The 24,455-nt window shown below is 42.4% G+C and overlaps 1 protein-coding gene across 1 annotated transcript; it reads right to left on the bottom strand.

Annotated features, from left to right (window-relative positions):
- Positions 1 to 1,200: 1,200 nt before the first annotated feature.
- Positions 1,201 to 24,395, bottom strand: LOC311245864 (gamma-aminobutyric acid receptor-associated protein-like 1). Its single transcript, XM_084335884.1, has 5 exons — positions 24,209 to 24,395; positions 18,557 to 18,646; positions 15,450 to 15,528; positions 14,773 to 14,891; positions 1,201 to 2,160 (listed from the first exon to the last, which is right to left on the bottom strand). Exons 2-5 carry the CDS (start codon positions 18,644 to 18,646, stop codon positions 2,095 to 2,097), a joined length of 354 nt encoding a protein of 117 aa, XP_084192010.1. The 5' UTR covers positions 24,209 to 24,395; the 3' UTR covers positions 1,201 to 2,094.
- Between the last annotated feature and the right edge of the window lie 60 nt (positions 24,396 to 24,455).

The following is a 24,455-nucleotide window of genomic DNA, read 5'->3' as shown; positions in this document are numbered from 1 at the left end:
TCATTCAGTGTGATAAATCCAGTCTCTGTTGAGCTTTAACAAGTCCATCAAAGTCAGGTTGCATGTCTGAGGTGGAGATGCGAAGCACAGCTGCCAGATGTTCATCAGTGAGAGAGGATCTGTACCTGGACTTGGTAAACGTCATGACTGAGAATGTCTGTTCACATATAGGTGGATCCAAAGAGAACCAACATCTTCTGAGCATGTCTCCTCATGTTTGGAAAGTTCTCCTCCTTGAGAGCAGAGTAGAACTCTAGCAGTGATGCGGACTTAAAGTGCTCTTTCAGTAGTGAATCAGACTGCAGGTCAATGAGTTCAAGCTGAACATCAGTGGGTGCACTATCAACACTGCAGGTAAAGGGAGAGGAAACCAGCTGCATTTCATCCTCAACCTTTTTGAAATCTTGAAAACGCCTTGAAAATTCATCATGCAGTGCTCCCAACATGGATGAGTACCTGTGCCGGTGATCAGCTGATGGTGACTTCTTTCAGGGTTTTCATGTGTTTGAGATTGTTGCTGCCTAGCTGCCTTGAAATGTATTGCAACTTTGTCATGAAGGCTTTCACATGGCTATGCATTTCATGAGCAAAAATGCTCTTGCCCTGCAGTTGTGTGTTCAGTAGGGATGGGTACCGTTCACATTTGAACCGATACAGTACCGGTACCTGTGAATCGATACCGGTACCCAACGGTACCCTTTTTCTGTACTTTAGTCTCCAAAAATGTAATCTACCTACCTCAGTTGTGAAAAAAGAAATCCAAACTTCAAATAACCACACTTTCTACCGTTTTCAGCTTGCCCCGACTGCTTTGTTGTTGAATCAAGTAAAATCCTAGGTAAGCGTATATTGTGCGTGTGAACGTTGACACAAAAAAAAAAGTTAAAAAAAAATATATATATATAAAAAAAAATATTTTTTTTTTATTATCATATCTTTCGCGGGCCGGTCAGAATCATCCCGCGGGCCGTACAATGCCCAGGTCTGCTTTAAAGGCTGCACATGGAGTACTGTATTGTTAACAGTTGTTTTGTACAGTTCAGTAACAATGCAATATATGCAGAAAATGCGAAATAGCCATGGAAAAGCAAAGTGAAAAATATAGAATATATTGTGAATCGTGAAAATGTGTAGAAAAAGTTTGATACATTTTGGCCACATCACCCCCACACACACAGTGAAAACAGGGTAAATCAGAAATTCATGCATTTTCATCTTTATTTTCCACAAAAGTTCAAGATATTAATTTACAAAAGAAATACTATTTGCATTAAATACAAATGAGTGAGAGAGAAAGATGAAAATTAAGAGAGCTCTTCCCTTATCATTCAAATAACTTTTCTTTAAAAAAAAATTTAATTGTCTTTTCACTTTTTCTCTTCCTTATTCAACCAATAATCCTAAATGGTTCAAAGTATACTGACACACATGCTCACCCCCCACCCAAATACTGCTAATGGTAGAACCCTGTATATAAAACGTTCCCACCCACACCCCACCCTGAAGCAACAGGTAGCTTATCAAAGATTTAAAAGGGTCAGTTCACCCAAAATAAAAACAACCCAGAGTCCCGTCGTACATCCAGATAGTTTCAGTGTGATTCGCCACATTTAGGAGATACTGTATCTGCCGTCACTCCCAATACAATGGAGCTGAATAGCACTCAGTTTGTGTGAAACAAAATACATTTTAAAAACTCAAAAGCAACATCTCTTTACAGCCCCATAATAATGAATGGGGATGTTCCTATGTGACACTGCTCACAACAAGGTCTGTGAATTATCTTGAGTAACCGGGTCATGATTTATGGAAAGAGACATTGCTTAAATATCTCCAAAACCAAGCATATCGCACCAAAACTATCTGGATGGATAGATAGCACCCCGGGTAAAGGGGAAAATATGTTGGGTTTGTTTTCTAATTTGGGTGAACTGCCCCTTTAATATCAGGATAATAATAGTGGCTTGAAGCGTTACAAACACAGCCTTGACTTTTCACACTAGCCTCTCCGGGCCTTGTCTCTTCGTCTCTTAGTCTCTTCGTCTCTTCATCTCCTCTCTCCCTCGGCCCCTCCATCCTGCCTTTTGTCCTCCCTCAGGCACCATAGACGCTCTCGTTGCTGTAGGTCATGTACAGAAACAGGTCCTCCTCGTGGTGTTCCTGGAACCAGACCGGGGTGAGAAAGAGTCATCAACACATTGAGCACATCCAGTATACAGTGTGATGATGAGCACACAGTAGGGGTGCAGCGGTAAGTGTATTCGTCCCGCGACGTCAGAATAAGTCTAGTTTTGTTGAGTTATTCTGCTCCTAAAGACCTAGTGCAACGTGCATCTGTCGCCACAAGATGGTACTAAATGATCATAATAAACATCTGCAAGTGTGACCCTGGTCAGGAGGTGAAGGGTCAGAGAGCAGATGTCTCCGAGATCTACATCCAACCATCAACCATGATGGCAACTGTTGAAATATGACACGTATATCACGTACATTTATAGCAGAGACATTCTCCCATCACTCCACCATAAAAAGCCCAGTTCCCTTAAATTCTCTCTCTAGCCCAGCCAGAGGGCCACTCACAGATTCTTATCAGTAACCATAAAAAACACACACACACACACTCACTCCACACCCCCCATACTCTCAAAGCACACACACACAAACCTACACACACACACATACATACACCCTCACTCTCAACGCGCACACATTGACTCCTTTGGTGAGAGATCTCACCAGACTAGCCCGGATCAAATAATTCAACTCATTGTGACAAAATGCCACAAGCCAACTAATATACGACCCGGTCAGTTACTGGTCACATACTCCAGTCTCCATTAATCACAGATCGTTATCATAGAGACACACACGCACAAATGCGCACGTAAATGTGCGTTCCACGCACTTGTGCACGGCGGACATACAGGCGGACCAATACACACAGACACACAACGTGCACGCAGGACGAAAACCACAACCACACTGATCGATTGGGGGACCAATAAAACACCCTGACAGAGAAACCACTGGACTTCTTCTTCACTGCTCTGCTTGACTTGGACACGACTGCACTGACTGGACTGGACAGACGAGACTAGACTGACGGAACAATAACCAGACTGCATTTTCTTTCTTTTATATTCGACCGGCCGGTTGTAACAATCTAGATTTCAATTGTACCTTGCTATATTCACCTTTTATATTACATTGCTTGTTCACTTTTTATAATAAATACATTCAAAAGTGTTTCATCTCTTATATCTTTAAATATCTTATTACAACGTTCACGACTGAGTCTAAAACGTGACAATTTGGCGTCCCTGGGTGGGCCTTCATTCGGACTTGCCAACCTTTTCCGCGGACAATATTGACTGAACATCCACTCAAAGGATCCACTTTCAAAGGTAAGCAGGACCTGTTACCATAAGTCGAAATCTGCATAGTTAAAACAGCCGTTATGAGTGGATGCATTCTCATTGTCTTGTGAATAAGTTGCTAAAAATATAAGTAAACCCATTGAATTGTGTTGTTGAAATGAATATAAGCAAGGTGCAATCTACACTTCTAAAACTTTTTTTTTCATTTTTTTCCCTCACACCTGCCACTCTCTCTCTCTTTTTATTTTTTTCTCCCCAAATACCACTATTTAAGTTAGAGCCGCAGGTGGAAATACCACTATTTAAGTTAGAGCCACAGGTAGAAATACCACTATTTAAGTTAGAGCCACAGGTAGAAATACCACTATTTAAGTTAGGGTAACCCAAAGACCTCAGGGCCTGGCTGTAATGTACAGGGACTTGAACCCTGGCCAGAGTTATTAAGTAGACAAAAACATAGGATTGTGGGTCAACGTTATAGTTCAAAATGCCAAACAGTCAAAGTTATCTTCGTGTCTGTTATTATACTACATGCTACAAGATGCAAAAATGCAAAGCGGATTCTTAATTCGCACATCATTTTGGAATCGTTAGCATTAAGTCATCCGTGACGGCAAGTGGACTTAAGCCGAAATAACCAGTGAAATAGCCACGCTTTCTCAAATCAGCTAAAATAATGACAGAAAATGTGGATTTTTTACCAACTTTCTTGGCAAAGATTGGATGGAATATGGATCAGGCATATCTCGGGGCTCAGCTGTCTTTGTAATCGATACATGAATCATACAAATGTTTATATATTCTCACTACTTCTGATAATATTTATTGTAATTGGTTCATGTTACAAATTCAATGTAACTATCAAATCCAATGTAACTATCGATATCATTAACATTAGTTAGCTATTTTTGGATCTGGGTAGCAAATTTGAGATATTGGGCCTCATTCAACAATACTCTTATTATTTTTCTTATATTCTTGCTTACCTGTCTGTTAAGAGAACAATAAGAAAAGCCACCGCCACATTCATCAAGCCATTCTTAAAGTCCAAATCTGTTCTTACCCAGGTTTTTGGAATGGTGAATCCCACTCATTCTAAACTGGATGCGCATTCTCGCGCAAGGCATTTGCATACAGAGACACGCCTCGCGGGCTCATTATAATACGAGAGCCGTGGGTCTGCATCGGATCCCCCGGCCGTATTCAAGCGCTGGAGCGCTTTGCGATGGATCAAAATTAGATAGGAATCAAATCTATTGTCATCATACAGCACCTATAGCTATATTATAGGGGTGTAACGGTACGCGGATACGTACTGTACCGCGTCAATGTGGACCTCCGGTACAGTACGGGCTGTGCACCGTACGATTGCAACGGTACGGAACCTTTTTTTGCAGAACTTAAATCCCCCCGGCCCCACGTATTTATCAACAACACTGCGGTCTGCTGTGAGCATTATAAAACAAACGTGTTTAACCAACCGTTAAAGGTTTAGCCATAACGTTACCTTGGCTAAAGTTGAGGCTATTCATAATCCAGCAATAATGGCTGCAGACCTGCAAGCAAAGTACAGCAAGTTGGCAAAGGAATATTCCAACGTAAATCACATTTTCACCAGTAAAGTTACAGTCTTTCCATCTCTCGGTAGCTCATGCTAGCTAACCTAGCTCACGTTAGAGTCGTCACTAAACCACCTCGCGTACACAATTAATGACATGTTGCGGACAGCCATATCGGTGACAATGTTTAGCTTTTAGTGCCAAATGATAAGAGTCTGAGGCGGAGTCTCAAAAGAGAATGTTGAATATTTATTGTGCAAAAATCACAACAGATCCTCTGTGCTACTTCAACGGAGCCTTGTAGACTGAGTAGGGTATATTTGCAGAGCCACTGGGTAGCGAGTGCAACACCGTGTAATGTCCGTGTGTGGATCATTGGAGTAGGGCAGGGGTGGCCAACCAGTCAGAGACTAAGAGCCACAAAAAAATGACTGTGGTACCACAAAGAGCCACACCATATACCAGCGTTTCTCAACATTTTTTTTCAGTCACGGCACCCTTCATGTGTTTATAGGTCTCACCCTCTGGCCTTTGAAGTTGCTAATGTCTTTTTTATTTGGGCCTCACAGGGTTAAAAGTACCCTGTGAGACCCACGGTTGCAAAATTACAAAATCACTTTTAGCCATTTAAAAAAATAATGTTTATTTAAAAAATGTTAAAGGGGAACTATTTTACTATTTCTTTCACTATTTGGGCACTTTTACACAATTCCTGTGAGTCTATGGAACACCTAGGTTTTTTTCAAAAAAAATGCATTGTTTTGTATTTCTAATCAAGTACTAAAAACCGCATTTTTCTACCTCAAGATCTTAAGCCGTTTTGAGGCTGGGCTCCAACCACTGTGTGGCCTGGTGCCAACTGCCACATCAACTGCCACATTATTATGCAGCTGAGAAATCTCTGACATCACAGATATGCACATTTTCAGATGACTCAGTTCAGTGAGGGTGAATATTGTGAGAGGAGAATTGGAAGAATTCGCCAATATGAGAATTAGAGACATATATCCTATTAATATAAGTTCACATAGCTAAGAAACAATGGTAAACACTGAAAAAAGCCATTTATAAGATAGTTCCCCTTTAAGCACATGTATAGTCAATTGGTCCTGTTGTTCAGCCTCACAATGCTATTTGATAGTAAATGTGTTTATATGTCCCACCCTCTGGCCTCTGAAGTTGCTAATTTCTTTTTAATTTGGGCCTCACAGGGTTAACCTCTTAAGCCCGAGATATACAGTAAAAGTGTATATTTTCAGCATTATGTTTGTTTACCAATTATTTTAACTGTTATTAGTGAAATATAAGATTATAGAAATCTCAGGGCATTGAGTCGGAAACCGGCGCATATTGACAGGAGGAAGTGGCACAGCCAAAAGTGAGTGTAGTCTTTTGAAGGAAGAGACTCAGGGCTTTCAAATTTCGAAAAACTACCCTACCCAGCTCACACCAGCCCCTGTCAATCATCTGACTTCTGGATTTACTTTTTAATTTCTCTTATTTTTTGGGATTATCTCCCACAAACCTGAACGTTATTGCCATAAAACAGAACGCAGTTAGTTTCTCTACCTTTCTGTGAACGTCTTGCAAAAAATGGTGTTGCAATATGATGAAAAATGGTGGAGAAATTTACATTATAAAAAAGATGGCAGAATTCAGTACTGTATCTACAAAACCTTCTGTTTAATCATCTTCCCTTTATTCATTTGCTTAGATTTTTCAGGTCTGGTCAATTTTAGCATGGTGTTATTTACAGTCAAAGATTATTTTTTTTTAAATAGAATTGATATTCTCCTTTGGTTCATTACAATTTACTCAAGCCTAGTAACAGACACTATTTCTGACACTGATCCATATATGTCCCTAGATTCAGATACCAAGAACATGCAAATGGACCATTTAAAAAAAAATTGTAAATGTTTATTCTACGCCCTTATGGAATGAGTGACATAAAAAAAAAAAAGTAAAAAAAAAAAAAAAAAAAAGTTAAAAAATAATTAAATTTTTTTTTTTTTTTTTTTTTTTTTTTTAATGGATGGAAGAGCCGCACATTGACGGGCAAAGAGCCGCATGCGGCTCGCGAGCCGCGGGTTGGCCACCCCTGGAGTAGGGTATATCTGCAGTGCTGCAGCCCCATACTTATATAGATTTGTATTAGCATCATTAAGCAATCACCTGTTGTTGAATAAATACCATTACTTTCTAGTTATTACTAAAAAACAGTATATATAAAAAAAAGTATAATTTATATATTTTTTTATGTATGCACTGGTATCGCCCCCCCCCCACTGTACCGAAAAAATACCGAACCGTGACTTCAAAACCGAGGTACGTACCGAACCGTGGATTTTGTGTACCGTTACACCCCTACTATATTATATAGCCTATATAGTGGAATATACTGTATTAATATAGTAATATAATAGTTGGCTAGTTGCGCGCTTCTGGCCACCTCCCACAGTGCGCGCATACACACGTACTGTATACAGTACGTGCAAAATGAATCGTTCCAGCAAAGTACTGTAGGCTTTGTCAATAGTACGACTGTGCGTTGTCAAGAGCCAATCGCACAGGTTGCTACTCATCTGGCTCTGCAAATAGATCTAGAGTCTGAATATCTCCGCATATAGCCTGATGACTGGCAGTGCGCATAGTGCGTGCTCCAAGTCAAACTGGATGACACATCTCTCTCAAATCCATTCTGAGAACGGAACGCAGTGCCCGCGACGCGGGTCTTGATTGATTGAAAATTGTATTAACAGATTGCAGAATGGGTACAATACAGTTATACAGTACAGCTCAATACACACAATTGTTAAGGGGATGGAGACCAGAGAAAGACTTTCGTCTTGTTTACATCAGGGTCCCCCATTTTCAATTCATCATAACATATAGGACATACATGACATACAGATAGACAGTACTGCTACATCTAGACATTTATGACATACCAGATTTACAAATACAGTACCGTTTGTGATACAAAAAGAGTAAAAAAAAAAAAAAAAAAAAAAAGTATATATTTGATGTAGAAACTGTACATTGGATGAGGTGGGGGGGGGTTGGGTAGGTGGGGTGGGGGGGACTGTACATTGGAGGTGGTTGGGTGGGGGTTGGGTAGGTGGGGTGGGGGGGGACTGTACATTGGAGGTGGTTGGGTGGGGTGGGGGTAACTGTACATTGGATTATCAACAAAACCTGCTTGGTCCAAGAAGAGGGTCTTGTGTATTACTGGGTTTAACACTTTAAGGACCAGCCACGTATATATACGTGTTTCGGTGCCATGCGTTGTGGACCAGAGGCACGTATATAGCCGTGGCAAGTTGTTATTGTTTTATTCCATATTAATAACCGGATCAAGATCCCCGATCGACTCTGCAGATCTACCCGCCTCTGTGGAATCGGCAACATGCAATACCGGCCAGATCCTCTTAGGGGCGCCATCGATGCCTCCTGTTCGAGCCCCGCTCTCCACATTGCTTTCAGTTTAGCTGGTCGTCCACAGTAATACACATTGGCCGTATTACGGGGAGGGAAACTGAAGGGTGGGGATTGGGCGTTGTGGACAGCGACTCCTACAGGTCGGTTGGTGCGCCTGCGCAGTAGAATCAAGAAGCGACGGGGGCGGGGCGGGGCCCCTCCAAAGCCCAGACCCCCGACGCTGAAAGATCGAGCCGCGCAGGTGAAAAGATGCGACGGCTGTTACCTCGAGTATCGGAGGGGACTCGTGCCATGTATGACTTAGTCCACATTGCAGCCGGCTTGTGGGAGGCAAGAAACAACGTTCAAAGACAGGGGAGGGTTGAATTGGACGATATGAAAATTGGGATGGGAGAAAAATAGAAAATTGGAGAAAAAGTGGATAAAAAAAAAAGGGCATTTCAGTATCTCATTTGTCAGTTCGTCAAATCCCGAGGCTTTTCCCACTTTCAGAGTAGGGCTGGGCGATAAAACGATAACGATAATTATCGCGATATATTTTAACCCTTTAATCGCCAAGGACGAGTTAACACGTCATTCTCTGCCATGCGTAATCTGCCAATGACGCCGTAACACATCATTGAGATCAATATTTCAAAAATCTGTGATGGCAATCATATTTCACCCGCGGAGACTTGAGATCTCCTGTTGATCTCCTCTCAACTCTCCAACGGTTCAAGAGCGCCATCTGGTGGCCGATCGGCGGATCGCCCAAACAGCAAACCGGAAACAGAAAGTGGTGCTCATCCAAATTCGGTCCGGCCACTCGCTATAGCTCCCGGGGCTCCATCTCGACACACTGGATAATCAATCGCTCGCCCTAACTCAATAAACAACGTTATTTGGACGTATATAGTATTATACAACCTGGAAATGGTTAATCTAGATCAACATCCCATAATAGCAAAATGTCTACTCCAAGCTGATCGCCTAACGGCCCGAGGAGACTGGGGTAAGTTTCAGCGTTTATTATTACCGTGTTCGATACAAACTGCTCTGATGATCATATCACCCACACTACATGAATCATCGAACGTTGGCCACGGAATTATATACGACCCCCCCCCCCCCATCCGGTCAACATCAGATGATGAGTAGTAACTTCTAGAAGCACGTACATTTGAAATTTTTTATCTGGCGCTGATCGCTATCAAACTGTATTTGATCATCAATATAATGCATTTATGGCTATAAATCACGTTCTGCAGAATGCTGCAGAAAACGATAAAAACATATTTATACTTTAGACCATATTTTAGTATGAATATGTGAATGAAAAAGTAGAACGTTGCTACATCCTAAACGATAGATACTTGACGTTGAATGGGCCATAGTAATGTCAATTTAGCAATACAATTTAAAAAGTTATAGCCCTGCAAAGAAGGGGAACATCTCCATAGACTTTCAACAGTGGCAGATAGGGGTATATGATCAGAATAATCCCTGGCAGATAAAGGGTTAATACTCGATAATAAAAATAATATAATATAATTTTTTGTATTGTGACCTGCAACAGGGCAGCTTTAAAACTAAAAGATTTTATCGCGGATTTCTCTGGAATTACTAGAAATCTCCAAAACTATACTCAATATTCAAAAGGGTATAAAACGGAAATGTACTGATGAAAAAACAATCCGTTTCGTACATGTTGACTGCAAGCAAGTCATTGATAAGCGACGGGTGTATTAGACCCATAGCCATAATTTAAGATATACCGGTAGTTTAAGCGTTCGCAAATATCCCCGTCCTCCCATTGACTTCAGTGCTGGCACGCTAGACCTAATTTGGTCATATGGGTGTAGTGTTGTCACGATACTGGAATTTCTACTTCGATACGATACCTTGAAAAGTATCGATACTTTCGATACTTTCAATACCAAAAAAAAAAATTATAATCTTTTTTTATTATACATTTTATTTTATTTTTTAACAAATTTTGCTTTTGTTGCTGGTTGATTCTCCTCAGCTTCTCTCTGGTACTATACGAGAAGATAAATACACTTTTAAAACCCTTTGTTTATCTTTAGATCAGAGAGAGAGAGAGAAAGAGGCTGCTGGAGATTTTAGGTCTACTGAGCGCACCTTCCTAGTTATGACGAGAGAGAGAGAGAGAGAGAGAGAGAGAGAGAGAGAGAGAGAGAGAGATTTCTCCGGAGCTATGCTCGGAGCATTTATTAACGTTACGCGTGTACTGGTGTAGGATGGGCTCCGGCTCCGCTCGACCGAACGTTGGCAACGGGGTAGTTGTGTCGAGTTCATGCGTGTACTGGTGTAGTGGGCTCGGCTTGACGTTACTCCGTTTCCATGAAGTAATAGGTGGCCAGCTAGCTAGCATTAAGCTAACGGAGGAACGACAGCTAACGTTAGCTAATAATAGCGTTGTTTACAAACTGAAGACAGGGCTGCCTGCCCGGCTGTGAGGGGGAGGAGGAAGAGAGAGAGAGAGAGAGAGAGAGAGAGAGAGAGATTTCTCCGGAGCTATGCTCGGAGCATTTATTAACGTTACATAGCATAGCATAGCTCCGATGAAATCTCTCTCTCTCTCTCTTCCTCCTCCCCCTCACAGCCGGGCAGGCAGCCCTGTCTTCAGTTTGTAAACAACGCTATTATTAGCTAACGTTAGCTGTCGTTCCTCCGTTAGCTTAATGCTAGCTAGCTGGCCACCTATTACTTCATGGAAACGGAGTAACGTCAAGCCGAGCCCACTACACCAGTACACGCATGAACTCGACACAACTACCCCGTTTCCAACGAGGAGGCTGCAGCAGCTTGTGTCTGTTGCTCTGAGCGAGCAGGAGGAGGAGGCGGAAGGGCCAGGCTCTGGCAGCACGTCTGTCTGTCAACAACTTGCGGGAGCAAGCCAGCTGGTACCGATACTGCAGAAAGTATCGGTACTTCGGGAAATGAGTATTGAAGCCGTTTTAAATATTCAGTATCGATATGTATCGATACTTCGATATTTTTGACAACACTATATGGGTGTGGCTCTGAATGAGTTAATACTCATCAATAATTATCTATATCAAAACATTGATCTAGAAGAGGTGAAGAAAGCTATTGCCACCCTGAAATAGAGCTGGGCGATATGACCAAAATTTGGCCCTATTTCAGGGTGGCAATAGCTTTCTTCACCTCTTCTAGATCAATGTTTTCATTTAAAGCATTTCCGTCGGTCCTGGAGTGAGATGGTTGGTTCTCTATGAAGGAAATCAATGATTTTCATTTGGTTTATAACCGATATATAGAGATGAGCTTTAAGAGGATAATACCATTATCATCATTTTTAGCATGTACATATGTCTCCAGTCAAACTGGGCAGAGGGCCGTTATCAGCTGAGTGAAACAGAGCAGAGAGGTGAAATGGTAAGCGTCCAAACAACAGCCTAATTAATTGAAAAACCAAGTAGTTTGTTGATCCTGAAGGTTGATTAAGGATGTCTATGTTTTTCTATATGCATATAATGTATATATATATCGGTGGGTGACAGCGTCTACTGAGACGGATCTATAGATCTGTGTTGCAGCAGACTGACACCACAGAGGCATCAAGGTCAAGTGTCGACAGCAGCGCTGGCGCCACATAGCAGGGTAATCACAGAGGGGGGATGATATCAACAGTGCCGTTGCTATAGTGATCTGGGTCAAATAGCTGTGGTCAAAGATGGCCGTGTCCAGGGGCGTAACTCACGCCGGGGACATCGGAAAGTGTCCCCCGCATGTTTTCAGAATGCAGTTATGTACCCCCCATGGTTTACCATCCAAAGAGCTGAGTCTGACTACCTGTCCTATTATTATGCAAATAGCAGTAGATGGGGGTCGCATTCTTGCCCTGCACGGGCCAAGTACCCACTTGCTAAAGTACTCGTCTTTGCATAATAATAGCTCGGGTCGTCAGCCGAGGTGTGTGTTAAAATACGTCATCACATACAGTATAAAGAGAGATAAGATAAGACATTCAGTGCTATGTCCGACTCCTACCTGCGTGCATGCAACAACGAGATGGCACCGTCGCCCAAGAGGAGAAAGCTACTTCTTCAAAGCAAACTAAGTTTTGCTATGCTGTCGCCTAGAGCTAAACCAGCAGCAGTGACGACACCACCACGAAACAGGAGGGCAACGGCAAGTAACAGCATTTTAGCAGATTTTCTTTTTTTAATATAGGCCTAATGTATTTGTCCAGATTGACTAAGCTATAGCTATTTGCCTGTTTGTTTCTCTTGAAAATAATCGTGGTTCATAAGTCCATGATTGATTGATTGATTGATTGAAAAGTTTATTAACAGATTGCAGAATGGGTACAGTACATACAGCTCAATACATACAATTGTTAAGAGGATGCAGACCTGAGAAAGACTTTCGTCTTGTTTCCATCAGGGTCCCCCATTTTCAATTCATCATATGACACACACGACATACAGATACAGTACTGCTACATCTATACATTTATGACATACCAGATTTTCAAATACAGTACTGTTTGTGATACTAAAAAAATCCAGAAAAAGAGTGTACATATACATTTTACATAGAAACTGTGCATTGGAGGAGGTTGGGTAGGGCTGTACATTGGAGGTGGGGGGGGGGGGGGTTGGGTAGGGGGGGGGGGGCACTGTACATTGGAATACTGACATACATTTGAGATAGAAACTGTACATTGGAGGAGGTTGGGTAGGTGTTCTTTGAGAGTGTTTTCAGCAAGACATAATCATTTGCAAGATTTGCAAACAAGATACAAACCCATTGTAATCATCCTGACTAATAATGATGAATTGAAAATGGGGGACCCTGATGTAAACAAGACTAAAGTCTTTCTCTGGTCTGCATCCCCTTAACAATTGTGTGTATCTGTATGAGCTCAGTGTGTCGTTTACATGGAGAAATGGCGCCACCGCCTGGGAAAATGCGGTATTGCACCCCTGGTATTTATAAAAAAAAAAAAAAAAAAAAAAAACTCTAGGTTTTTCCCCCTAACCCCCCCCCCATCGACGTCACTCGCCACGCCCCCAAATCTGTCCCCCGCACACATTGAGAGAGAGTTACGCCCACATGTCACATAGTAATGAGGAAAGGGGGCGGGCCCGTCGTTGCTATGACGAAGATCAAATAACTAAGTGTTCTTCCGCGTATGAGTTAGACTAAGAAACAAATCCCACAGGAGAGAAGAACCATCAGAGACTCTCATCCCTCTCACCCTGGCCAGGGGTGGGGGAGGGGAGATGACACATCATCATTAGCTTCGGCTAACGGGAGAAGGGTTTTGGCTAACGACAAGGCCTTAGCCACTATTGGACTGAACAGCAGAAGAGACAATAGCAAGGACAATACAATCTGATAACATCTGATCTGAGGCTTTTGTTTATGTAATAAACAACGTTTTTCAAGAAAGGTACTACGCTGTCCAGTGTTGAATACTTATGGTTACGGAGTTGCATATAAAGGGGAATGACAGTCAAAGAAATAAACACAACGCAGAGTCAGCGGATGGAGAGGTGACAACACAAGCCAAACAGATGAAGAGGTGATACTGGCTGATTGATCGGAATCTAACATCTAGCTGGGATTTGAGAGAACAGATTTCATCAAAGAAAACTGAATCAAAACAATCTCCCTCTTGGTTCCCTGAGAACAATTCTGTAAAACTTTTCTTCCATTCATATAACACCCGAGGAACATCTGAAATTAATTGTCCCTTGGCCTTACCATCATACACTTCTAGTGGTATTTTACTTTGTCTTTTTGGCCCAAGTTTATTGATCCGATCCCAGAAACGCTGAGGATTGGATGCGTGCGTTTCTTCCACTTGTAAAATATAGCTGTTATACTGTCTTTTAAAGTATCGTAACCTAATATCAAAAAGGTACTGTTCTTTCTGTTCTTTATCCCCTTTATATTTCAAATAAATATTTTCTGCTTTACGCATTGCCTTCCATAGGTCCCCTAACTCCTCATTCCAAAATGGTTTATTAGGCCTATGAATTTTACTGGGTGACTTTGGTTCTGTGACTTTACCACCTAGCTCACTATGTAAAAGCTCACAAACTCTACTATACCATATGTCTATGTCATCTTGTGTGTTTTGCACCGCCTGCATACATTCAACCAGTTCTTTTGATTAACTTAAAACATTTACAATATGTATATATATATCGTGGATGATGGTATAATAAACTTTAATAATAATAAACTGTTTGTATAGCACCTTTCATACAAGAATTGCAGCTCAAAGTGCTTCACAGTAGTAAAAAAATATATATAAAAGACAGGCATGGATCCATAACAGTATACCTTCCAGCCCTACGTACATCTATGTGGGCTGCAGGTGTGAGTGATGTGTGAGTCTGGAGGGGGACCCTTACCTCGTAAACAGCCGAGAGGGGGGAGCTGGACGGGGGGAGCGAGTTGTTGACAAAGAAGAAGAGAGCCTCCTCAGGTCTCATGGACACACGCTGTCGTATAAGGAAGACCAATTGGCCCACTTGAGGGAAGCAAAAGAGAGCGAGAGAGGGTCAGTGAGTGGTTTCATATGAAGAGGGTCAGGTATCTTGTGACAGGAAATTTAACACCAGACACCAGGCAAATGCTGGTACATTTGGTCTGTGACTACGTTTGTACTAGACAACATTTTAACACTTAACAAACAGACTCACGTTTGTCCACTCTGCCGGACAACACTTTAACAATTAAACAAACAGACTCTTTCCTATTATAAAGATTTCGTTTTTTGGCTGGTGGGATCACGGAAGTGTCAGGTAAGAATTTATGATCCGTGCTTGTGACACACAGATTAACCAAGAGTAAAAACAAAAAGAGAGTAAGAGGAGAGTTATCTGTTGAGTGTTAGACAAGGGGAATTATTTGACATGAAGACACACCACAAACATGACACCAAAGAGAAAGGGGAAGGGGCTTAGGGGGGGAAGTGAGAGAAAGGATCGAGAAGGGTCATGGGGGTTGAAAAAAATTGGTGTAGATAACTAGGTTTGGAGAGTGTGTGTGTGTGTGTGTGTGTGCTCGTCAGAGAGATGAGTTCCACCTGTTAGATCTGAAGGCACGAGATATTTCTTCTTGTCCAGGTCAGGAGCTCGTGACCTTGCAGCTCTCTCTACTATGATCTGGTTAAGAGAGGCACAGCAGAAACCACTTATTACAAACAACGCATTCACACTCCACCAACGTCCCTGTTGACCTAAATGACTAGATTTTTTGTGACCTGCAACAGGGCAGTTTTAAAACCAGAGACAGTGGACAGACTTGTCTTTTTTGCCTGCAACTTAAAGTAATGGCTTTGCTTGTCCAAATGACAATACTGACCAAATTGAGATTTATTTTTCTCTTGTCCATTTATTTTGTTTGCTTTCTAATTTAAAATACAGTTTGAAACCGTCTGTACACAGTAGGCTATGTGTGCTAGCAGAGCTAGTCTCCAGTCACGAGTCACTGTGCGGTGGTGTGTCCACCAAAAAAGTGCCAAAAGATAGAAAATAAACTAGCAGAGCCAAAACTATTCAACTCCCCTGGAGCCACAGCCAGCAGAGAAGCATGTTTACTTTCGCTTTCAAACCAGCTACAGCCTGAAAACTGGAGTGTGAGGGGCTGCAACGACAAAGAATTGCGGCAAAATAAACATACATCTGTTGTTTAACCCTTTCACTGCCACACTACCAAATGGTTAACCCTTTCACTGCGACAATACATAAGGTTAACCCTTTCACTACCACACTACAGAAGGTTAACCCTTTACTATCACACTACAGACGGTTAACCTTCTGTAGTGTGGTAGTGAAAGTGTTAAAAAATATATATATATGTATTTAAAAAAAATATATATATATTTTTTTTATACTTATAACAATATCGATAATTATCGATACCGGGTGATATGATAACATTATCATATCGTTATCGTGATATCATTTTTGGCCATATCGCCAAGCCCTACCTAAAACCATTTAACTTCAAGCATAAAATCAACAGAAGAAATTATCTACGTAGTCGATTTTCGATGCAAGAAATAAATTATCAATTTGTTCGTTGTTTAATATAATTTCCCTTATGCCCTTTCACATTTTGGTTACAGCCCCAAACTGTATTTGGGGAATGTGGGGTACATTCACATACAATCTTAATAAACAAATATATTATATGTACATATGGGGTACATTCACATCAACAATCTTGATGGGTTTGATTTGTAGAGGGAAAATAAGATTATTGCATGTTAATCTAGAATAAATGTGTTTGTTTTTTACTCCAATGTGTACAAAACGTACCAACATAAACAAACCTTTTACAGACCCAAACAAATACAATGAACCTCATACCTTCCTGTTGTCTGGTGGTAATCCTTGTATCAAGAGCTCATTAAATCAACTAGAGAAGGTCTCTATTCATTTCTTTTTGTGGTGGGGCTACTCATCGGTTTAGTTTTGGAATGTGGATTGGGATGTATTCACCTACATATCCCATCACCTGCCTCTCAAGTCAAATGGACTGCAGCGGGTGGTGGTGGTGTTTCCCACAGGATTGTCAGATACTATGGGGGGTGAACCTCTGGGGGGGGCCGGGGGCATGCCCCCCCGGAATTTTAATTTGTTTGTACATTTTAAAGTTAAATGCATCAATCTGGTGCACTTTGAGAGCAAAATAAAGAGGCTAGATCTATGATGAATTTTGTGGTCAGAACACAAAAATCGACTAGACTAGTGCTTCCCAATCCTCTCCTCAAAGCACCCCAGCCGTTCAATGTATTTGTTCAATTCCACCACCAGCACACCGGATTCAACTTAACTAGCCCTTTATTAGTTGAATCAGGTGTGCTGGTGGTGGAATTTAACAAATACATGGAACGGCTGGGGTGCCTCGAGGAGAGGTTTGGGAACCACTGGACTAAAGCATACATTTGAGCCATCAAAGAAATTAACACTTTAATCGCCGATGACGTGTTTAGACGTCATTCCTAGCCATGCTCATTCTGCCGAAGACGCCGTAACTTGTCTTTGATATCAATAATTCAAAAATCTGTGATCGAAATCATATTTCTCCTCCGGAGACATGAGATGTACTGGTGAGCTCCACTCAACTGTCTAACGGTTCAAGAGCGCCATCCGGTGGCCGATCGGCAGATCGGCCAAGAGGGAGGGGCGCGCCAAACAGGAAGTGCTCATCCATAATCCGTCCGGGCACTCGCGATCGGTAGCCGGACCCCATCTCAACACACTGGATAATCAATCGCTCGCCCTAACTCAATAAACAACGTTATTTGGACGTATATACCGTAGTATTATACAACCTGGAAATGGTTCATCAGGATCAACATCCCATAATCGAAAACTGTCTACTCCACGCTCATCCCCCAACGGCGCGAGGAACATACGGTAAGATCCAGCGTTATTTTCTAACGTATTCCATATAAACTGCTCTGATGACCATATGACCCACACTAGACGAATGGTATAACGTTGCCCACGGAATTATAAACGCCCCCTCGCCCATCCGGTCAATATCAGATGATACGTAGTAACTTCTAGAACCACGTCCAGTTGAAATTTTTCATCTGGCAACGATCGCTACCAAACTGTATTTGATCATCAATATAATGCATTTGGAGCTATAAATCAAGTTCTGGAGAAAGCTGCCAAAAACGATAAAAACATACTTATACTTTAGACCATATTTTAGTATGAATATGTGAATGAAAAAGTATATCGTTGCTACACCCTGAACAATGGATATAGGACATTGAATGGGCCATAATAATGGCAATTTAGCAATAGAATTTAAAAAGTTATAGCCCTGCAAAGAAGGGGAACTTCTCCATAGACAAATAGAGCTGGCTAGGGATGGTAAATTATTAATTTGAACCATGGCGATCAAAGTGTTAAGCAAAAGTGGTTACCTGTGTTGAACTGGTTTATTTTTTAGAAAATAAAAAAATATAGTGGATTACTATTACGACTACTACCACTGCCAATACTACTGATACATCCCTATTGGCAAACTTTATATTTAAAAGAAACTGTAAAAAAGAATTTAAATGTTTTTATATATATATATAAATATAAATTGGTTCATTATACAACTGTGCCTGGACTAATTAGCCGCCACAGTCTAGGTCATTAATGGGAAACCCTTACTACTGACCGGGATTTTGTCAGGATGCTTGGCCCGCACTCGTTCCCCCTCCGCTCGCCGCACCTCCAGAGGTACAGTACACTGGTACTGACTGCCCATCTAAGAGAACACACACACAACAGCACAAGTTAGGTATGTTACTGAGGGCCGTCCACCACCAGAGAAGTCCACTAGTAGTCGCAAGATTTGTCGACTGACCGCTTAGTTGATTTCGACGACAAATATGTCCAATTAAAAAAAGAAACGACCTGAGTAGGGCATGACCCTTTGGTGGCCTGGCACACTTTTCCATAAATCAGCACAAGAAATTATCTGCATAGTCGATTTTCGATGCAAGAAACAAATTAAAGGGCGCTCCTTGTTTAATATAATTTCCCTTATGCCCTTTCACATTTTGGTTACAGCCCCAAACTGGATTTGGGGAATGTGGTGTACATTCACATACAATCTTAATGTTTTTTTTTTTTTTTTTTTTTTATTAAAGAATTATATGTACATATGGGGTACATTCACATACAATCTTGATGAGTTTGATTTGTAGAGGGAAAATAAACTTATTGGAAGCATGTTCATCTAGAATACATTTTAATTAATATGTTTTACACCTTACTCAATTGTCAAGATAGACCGCGCTCTCAAAATTCCAAAACATATTTGTTTCAGGCTGCCATTAAATACTTGAACCTGAGAGTGCTGGTCCAGCTTCACTGCTTCTTTTTTATATACTCCTTACTCAATGCAATAATACACGCAATAATACAGAATTACCTTTTTTAATCTAGTGCTTACGAGAGATATGCTCATAGTTTTTTTAAGGAAATAAAATCATTTGGCATGGGAAAAAAACAACATAACAATCGACTAATGGAGTAACAAAATCGTAGTAGACTAAGACCAAACCGATCAATTAGGCCAATCGACTAATTTACCTATCTCAAGCCCTGCCCTATTTTCTGTAGGATCAAGAAAAGAGAGCAAGGCTTGAGATAGGTCCATCGACTATGAGGGGGAAGCCCTAATGTTAAATACAATATTAATTAAATAAGCTCATTTGTACTATTCAAATGCTCTTGGGCAGTAAAGGTGCTATAGAATAGATAACATTCAGCCACAAGATGTCACAGAGCACCAGCATTTATCCAATCAGGTGCATTCCAAGTGGGGAATTGGGAAGGGAGGGGATACATGTAAACAACAACATTCATTTTGGAACCGCAAAACATTTAAATGATACATTCATTAATCAATACTTTATTTATTTATTCTGTACCTTCCTAAAAGCTCTATGAATGTATAGTATTGTTTGAAAAAATTATATTACTCTACATAAAAATCTATAGCACCTTAAGTCATTATCTCTCAAAATAGACAGCTGTCTCCCTAAGGTTGAAATCAGAGCATTAAGACATGAATCTATGATGTAATGTCAGCAGGTGACACTTTGACAGGTCCATTGCCAATGAATTAGTGACAGAGTTTGTAGGTTAATAATAAAGCACATTAGGGCATTTCAGAGAGTGGACACAGTTTCTGTTCATTCCAAATGTTAAGATATAGCCTAGTTCATTTGAATGTATTTTTCAAATGTACAACTCTCATAGTTTTAAATGAAACTGAAACTGTTCTTGGGCCCACTACCTGAAATTCACACTATAGATTTCTACATCCAAATTAGTTTCATCTAAATGTAGTGCTGGTGTAGCGTCAGCGAAGCGTCGAGAAACGAAGAGGGACAAAGAGGAGGAGTTATCCTGGAGTTCACCGCCGCGTGATCCACCGATCCACCCAGTGCTAAGTACACCATAATCCTATATTTCCCTCCCACACTGCTATTCCTCTACTTCCTCCCTGCCACTCTCGACAATACAATGTGTCTCATACCTATATCCACAATCTGCTCCTCCAGAACTGACTCTACCCATCCACGCCAGTTTGCTAGTAACCCGGCTAATCTCTCCTACCCTCCTACAGCCACTAATACACCTGTCACAGTACGGGGAGGCTTATGGAATTGTCAATCAGCAGTCAAGAAAGCTGACTTCATTACTGCCTACGCCCATAGTCTAAATCTGCAGCTCCTGGCTCTAACTGAGACCTGGATAACCCCCAATAACTCATCAACACCTGCAGCATTATCTACAAACTATAACTTCACTCACACACCTCGACCTTCCAGACGGGGTGGAGGCACTGCCCTCATGACATCTCCTTCATGGGCTACAAACGTAACACCACTCCCAGAACTGTCACTCTCCTCTCTCGAATATCATGCAGTATCTGTCTCTAATCCTTTCAATCTCACCATTGTTACACTCTACCGCCCTCCAGGTCCGCTCGATCACTTCACAGATGAGCTGGACATGCTTCTTAGCTCCTTACCGGAAGATGGTACCCCTCTCCTTCTACTGGGCGACTTCAACCTGCCTGACTCATCTCAGTCAGTCATAGTAGTCTCCCTCCTACAATCGTTTGACCTGACTCCCACTCCCATGCCTCCCACCCACAAAGCAGGCAACTCCTTGGATCTCATATTTTCCCGTAACTCCAGCATCATTAACACCACGGTAACTCCCCTACATGTATCTGACCATTCCTTCATATCCTTCTCACTAACTCTCATGCTTAACCGAAAGGTCTTCACCCCAACTCAAACAGTCTCACTCAGACGCAACCTGCCCTCCCTATCCCCCTCCACCCTCTCCTCTGACATACTATCCGCTCTACCTTCGAGTGACACCTTCTCTGCTCTCTCCACAGAGATGGCAACCTCCACCCTCCTTTCAGCCCTTGCAACCTCCTTCGACAAGCTCTGTCCCCTCGTTGAGAAACCTGCCCGCCGTTCCCCACCCAGTCCATGGCTGACAGATCCAGTGAGAGAACAAAGACAGGTCCTGAGAGCAGCTGAAAGGAAGTATAGAAAGTCACGCCTCACTGCTGACATCGACACATATCACAACCTCTTGTTAACATTCTCCAAAACCATCACTAATGCCAAAGCTTCTTTCTTCCACCATAGGATCGAGGCCTCTGCCAAGAATCTTCGCAAACTGCATGCTACCATGTCCTCCCTCCTCACTCCCCCCCCACCCCCCCCTCCCTCATCTTTCTCTGCCGAAGACTTTGCGATCTTCTTTGAGGAAAAAGTGGAGAACATCCGCAGCTCCTTCTCCCAACCCCCACCCATTCCAAATGCTGAATCGAGAACCTCATCCTTCACTCTGTCATCTTTCTCTCCCATTACAGAAGCAGAGACCCTGACACTGGTAACGTCAAACCGTCCGACTACTTGCCAGCTGGACCAGCTACCCTCCCCACTCCTCCAGACCATAGCACCAGACATCCTCCCATTCCTAACTGCAACCATCAACTCCTCACTCAACTCGGGGGTGGTCCCCACCTCCCTAAAACAAGCCAGAGTCACGCCGCTCATAAAAAAACCAACCCTGAACCCTACTGTCATAGGCAACTACCGTCCTGTCTCTCTTCTCTCCTTCCTTTCTAAAACACTTGAACGTGCTGTATCCAACCAACTTACTACTTATCTCTTACAGAATGACCTCCTAGACCCTAATCAGTCAGGCTTCAGGACTGGTCACTCCACAGAGACAGCCCTCATTGCGGTCACAGAGGCACTTCACTTAGCAAAAGCGAAAGGCCTCTCCTCTGTCCTGATTCTCCTAGATCTATCTGCAGCCTTCGACACAGTCAACCACCAGATCCTCCTTGCGGCCCTCGCAGGAATGGGAGTGGCTGGCTCTGCGCTGACATGGCTGTCATCATACCTCAATGACCGCTCCTACCAAGTGTCATGGAGAGGGACCCTGTCGGCCACCCGCCCCCTGCGGACGGGTGTCCCCCAGGGCTCGGTCTTAGGACCCCTTCTCTTCTCCCTCTACACTAAATCACTGGGTAACATTATCACGTCTCATGGCTTCTCCTACCATTGTTATGCCGACGATACTCAACTCTTCCTCTCCTTCCCTCCCTCAGATATCCACGTCTCTGTGCGGATCTCGGCCTGTCTGTCCGACATCTCAGCCTGGATGACGTCCAACCACCTCAAACTGAACCTAAGCAAAACAGAATTGCTCCACCTGCCGGCCAAATCCTCCCCCCTAACCGACCTTTCAATCACAGTCGAGAATGCAGCTGTGACTGCGTCCCCGACCGCCAAGAACCTTGGTGTTGTCCTCGACGACCAGTTGAACTTCTCTGCTCACATCGCAGCGACGACCAGAACCTGCCGATTCCTCCTGAGCAACGTCAGAAGGATACGCCCCTTCCTGACAAAAGAAGCCACCCAACTCCTCGTCCAATCAACAGTCATCTCCCGCCTCGACTACTGCAATGCACTGCTCGCTGGCCTCCCGGCCACTGCCACTAAGCCTCTTCAACTCATTCAGAACGCAGCGGCCCGCCTGATCTCAAACCTACCGAAGTCGGCCCATGTCACCCCACTTCTTAGGGACCTGCACTGGCTCCCCATTGCTGCACGAATCCGCTTCAAGGCCCTCGACCTAGCATACCGTGCGGCAAAGGGAACCGCTCCCGCCTACCTCCGGTCAATGGTCTCTAACTACACACCCTCAAGACCCCTACGCTCTGCATCTTCTGGCCGCCTCAGACCTACTCCTATCCAAGCTCCGGGAGGGTCATCAAAGAGAAGTCGCCTATTCTCAGTCCTTGCCCCACAATGGTGGAATGAACTACCCACCCCAGTTAGGACAGCCGAATCACGTCCAATCTTTCGCCGTCGACTAAAGACGCACTTCTTCAACCATTATCTGAATTAAAAAAAAAAAAAAAAAAAAAAAAATCTAACCCTAACTAACCGTACTGTCATGCACTTGTCCTAATAAACTAACCTACACTGTAGCACTCAACACTTTGATGTACATTGTTGCTCAGCTGATAGAGTTGTGCCCTTCCTGATGGCTTGTCGTACAGAACTTGTAAGTCGCTTTGGATAAAAGCGTCAGCTAAATGACTAAATGTAAATGTAAATGTACAACACTTGACATTTTGAAAATGTACCCATATATATCCCAGTAAAAATCAGCATGGTGTGTCCAGTGAGCCGTTTTTATTATTCACAATAATATAGTATGGAGCAGCCACACTATGTCAGATTCAGATTGCTTTATTAAGCCATTTGTGTAAGTTGTGTGTGTGGAGCAGCAGCACACTGTGTTGTTATCTTTTGTTGACGTCATCACCACAAGAGTCTTGTTGACTCCCAGCTGTTGTCTCTCAGCTCTTGAGTTTAAAAGATATTCCTATTTCCAAATTGAAACGGAGCTGTACGTTATTCTGAAAGTAATATAACGATACTTCTACTTTACTTATGCGTCGAGAAAGAATAGCAGCAACTATCAGCTGACATTACACGAGTTCATGAGCTGATTTCAACACGATCAAGGCGGGGCCACGTCTTTTGGACAACAATGCTGCTGGCGTTGTGGCTTGCCTTGTATTTGTATATTCTTCCACGAAGCGAATGTACTCCATAATACTAACAACAAGTCATTTGTGCGGATCCATATCACAATCTGTTTATCTTCTAGTGTCTACAATATAATATACTTTAAAAAAAAACGATGTAAGTTAGTGGCGTTGGCTTGCTAACCGTTAGCTGCAGCTGAACAACAACACACGACTTACCTTCGAAGAAAATGAGGGAGACAAAAAAGAAAAGAAAAATCTAACTAATGTCAGTGCAAATTCAGATGTATCCCAATGGTTCTTCGTATGTTAAAGTATGTGATGAATAATACATTTACATACAAAGACTCAGAACGCCCAGAGGAATAAGTCTGTTTTAAGATGTCGTCTGTATTTCTCATGGACAGAAACAACAAATACCGCAACGCCCTCCTACCAAGACGTTGACCAATGAGATACGTGTCTG

The sequence above is a fragment of the Notolepis coatsorum genome (assembly GCF_963971535.1).
Source record: "Notolepis coatsorum genome assembly, chromosome: 19".
NCBI classification, from domain to species: domain Eukaryota; kingdom Metazoa; phylum Chordata; class Actinopteri; order Aulopiformes; family Paralepididae; genus Notolepis; species Notolepis coatsorum.
The sequence above is the reverse complement of the archived record's forward strand: the minus strand, read 5'-3'. Positions and strand labels throughout refer to the sequence as shown.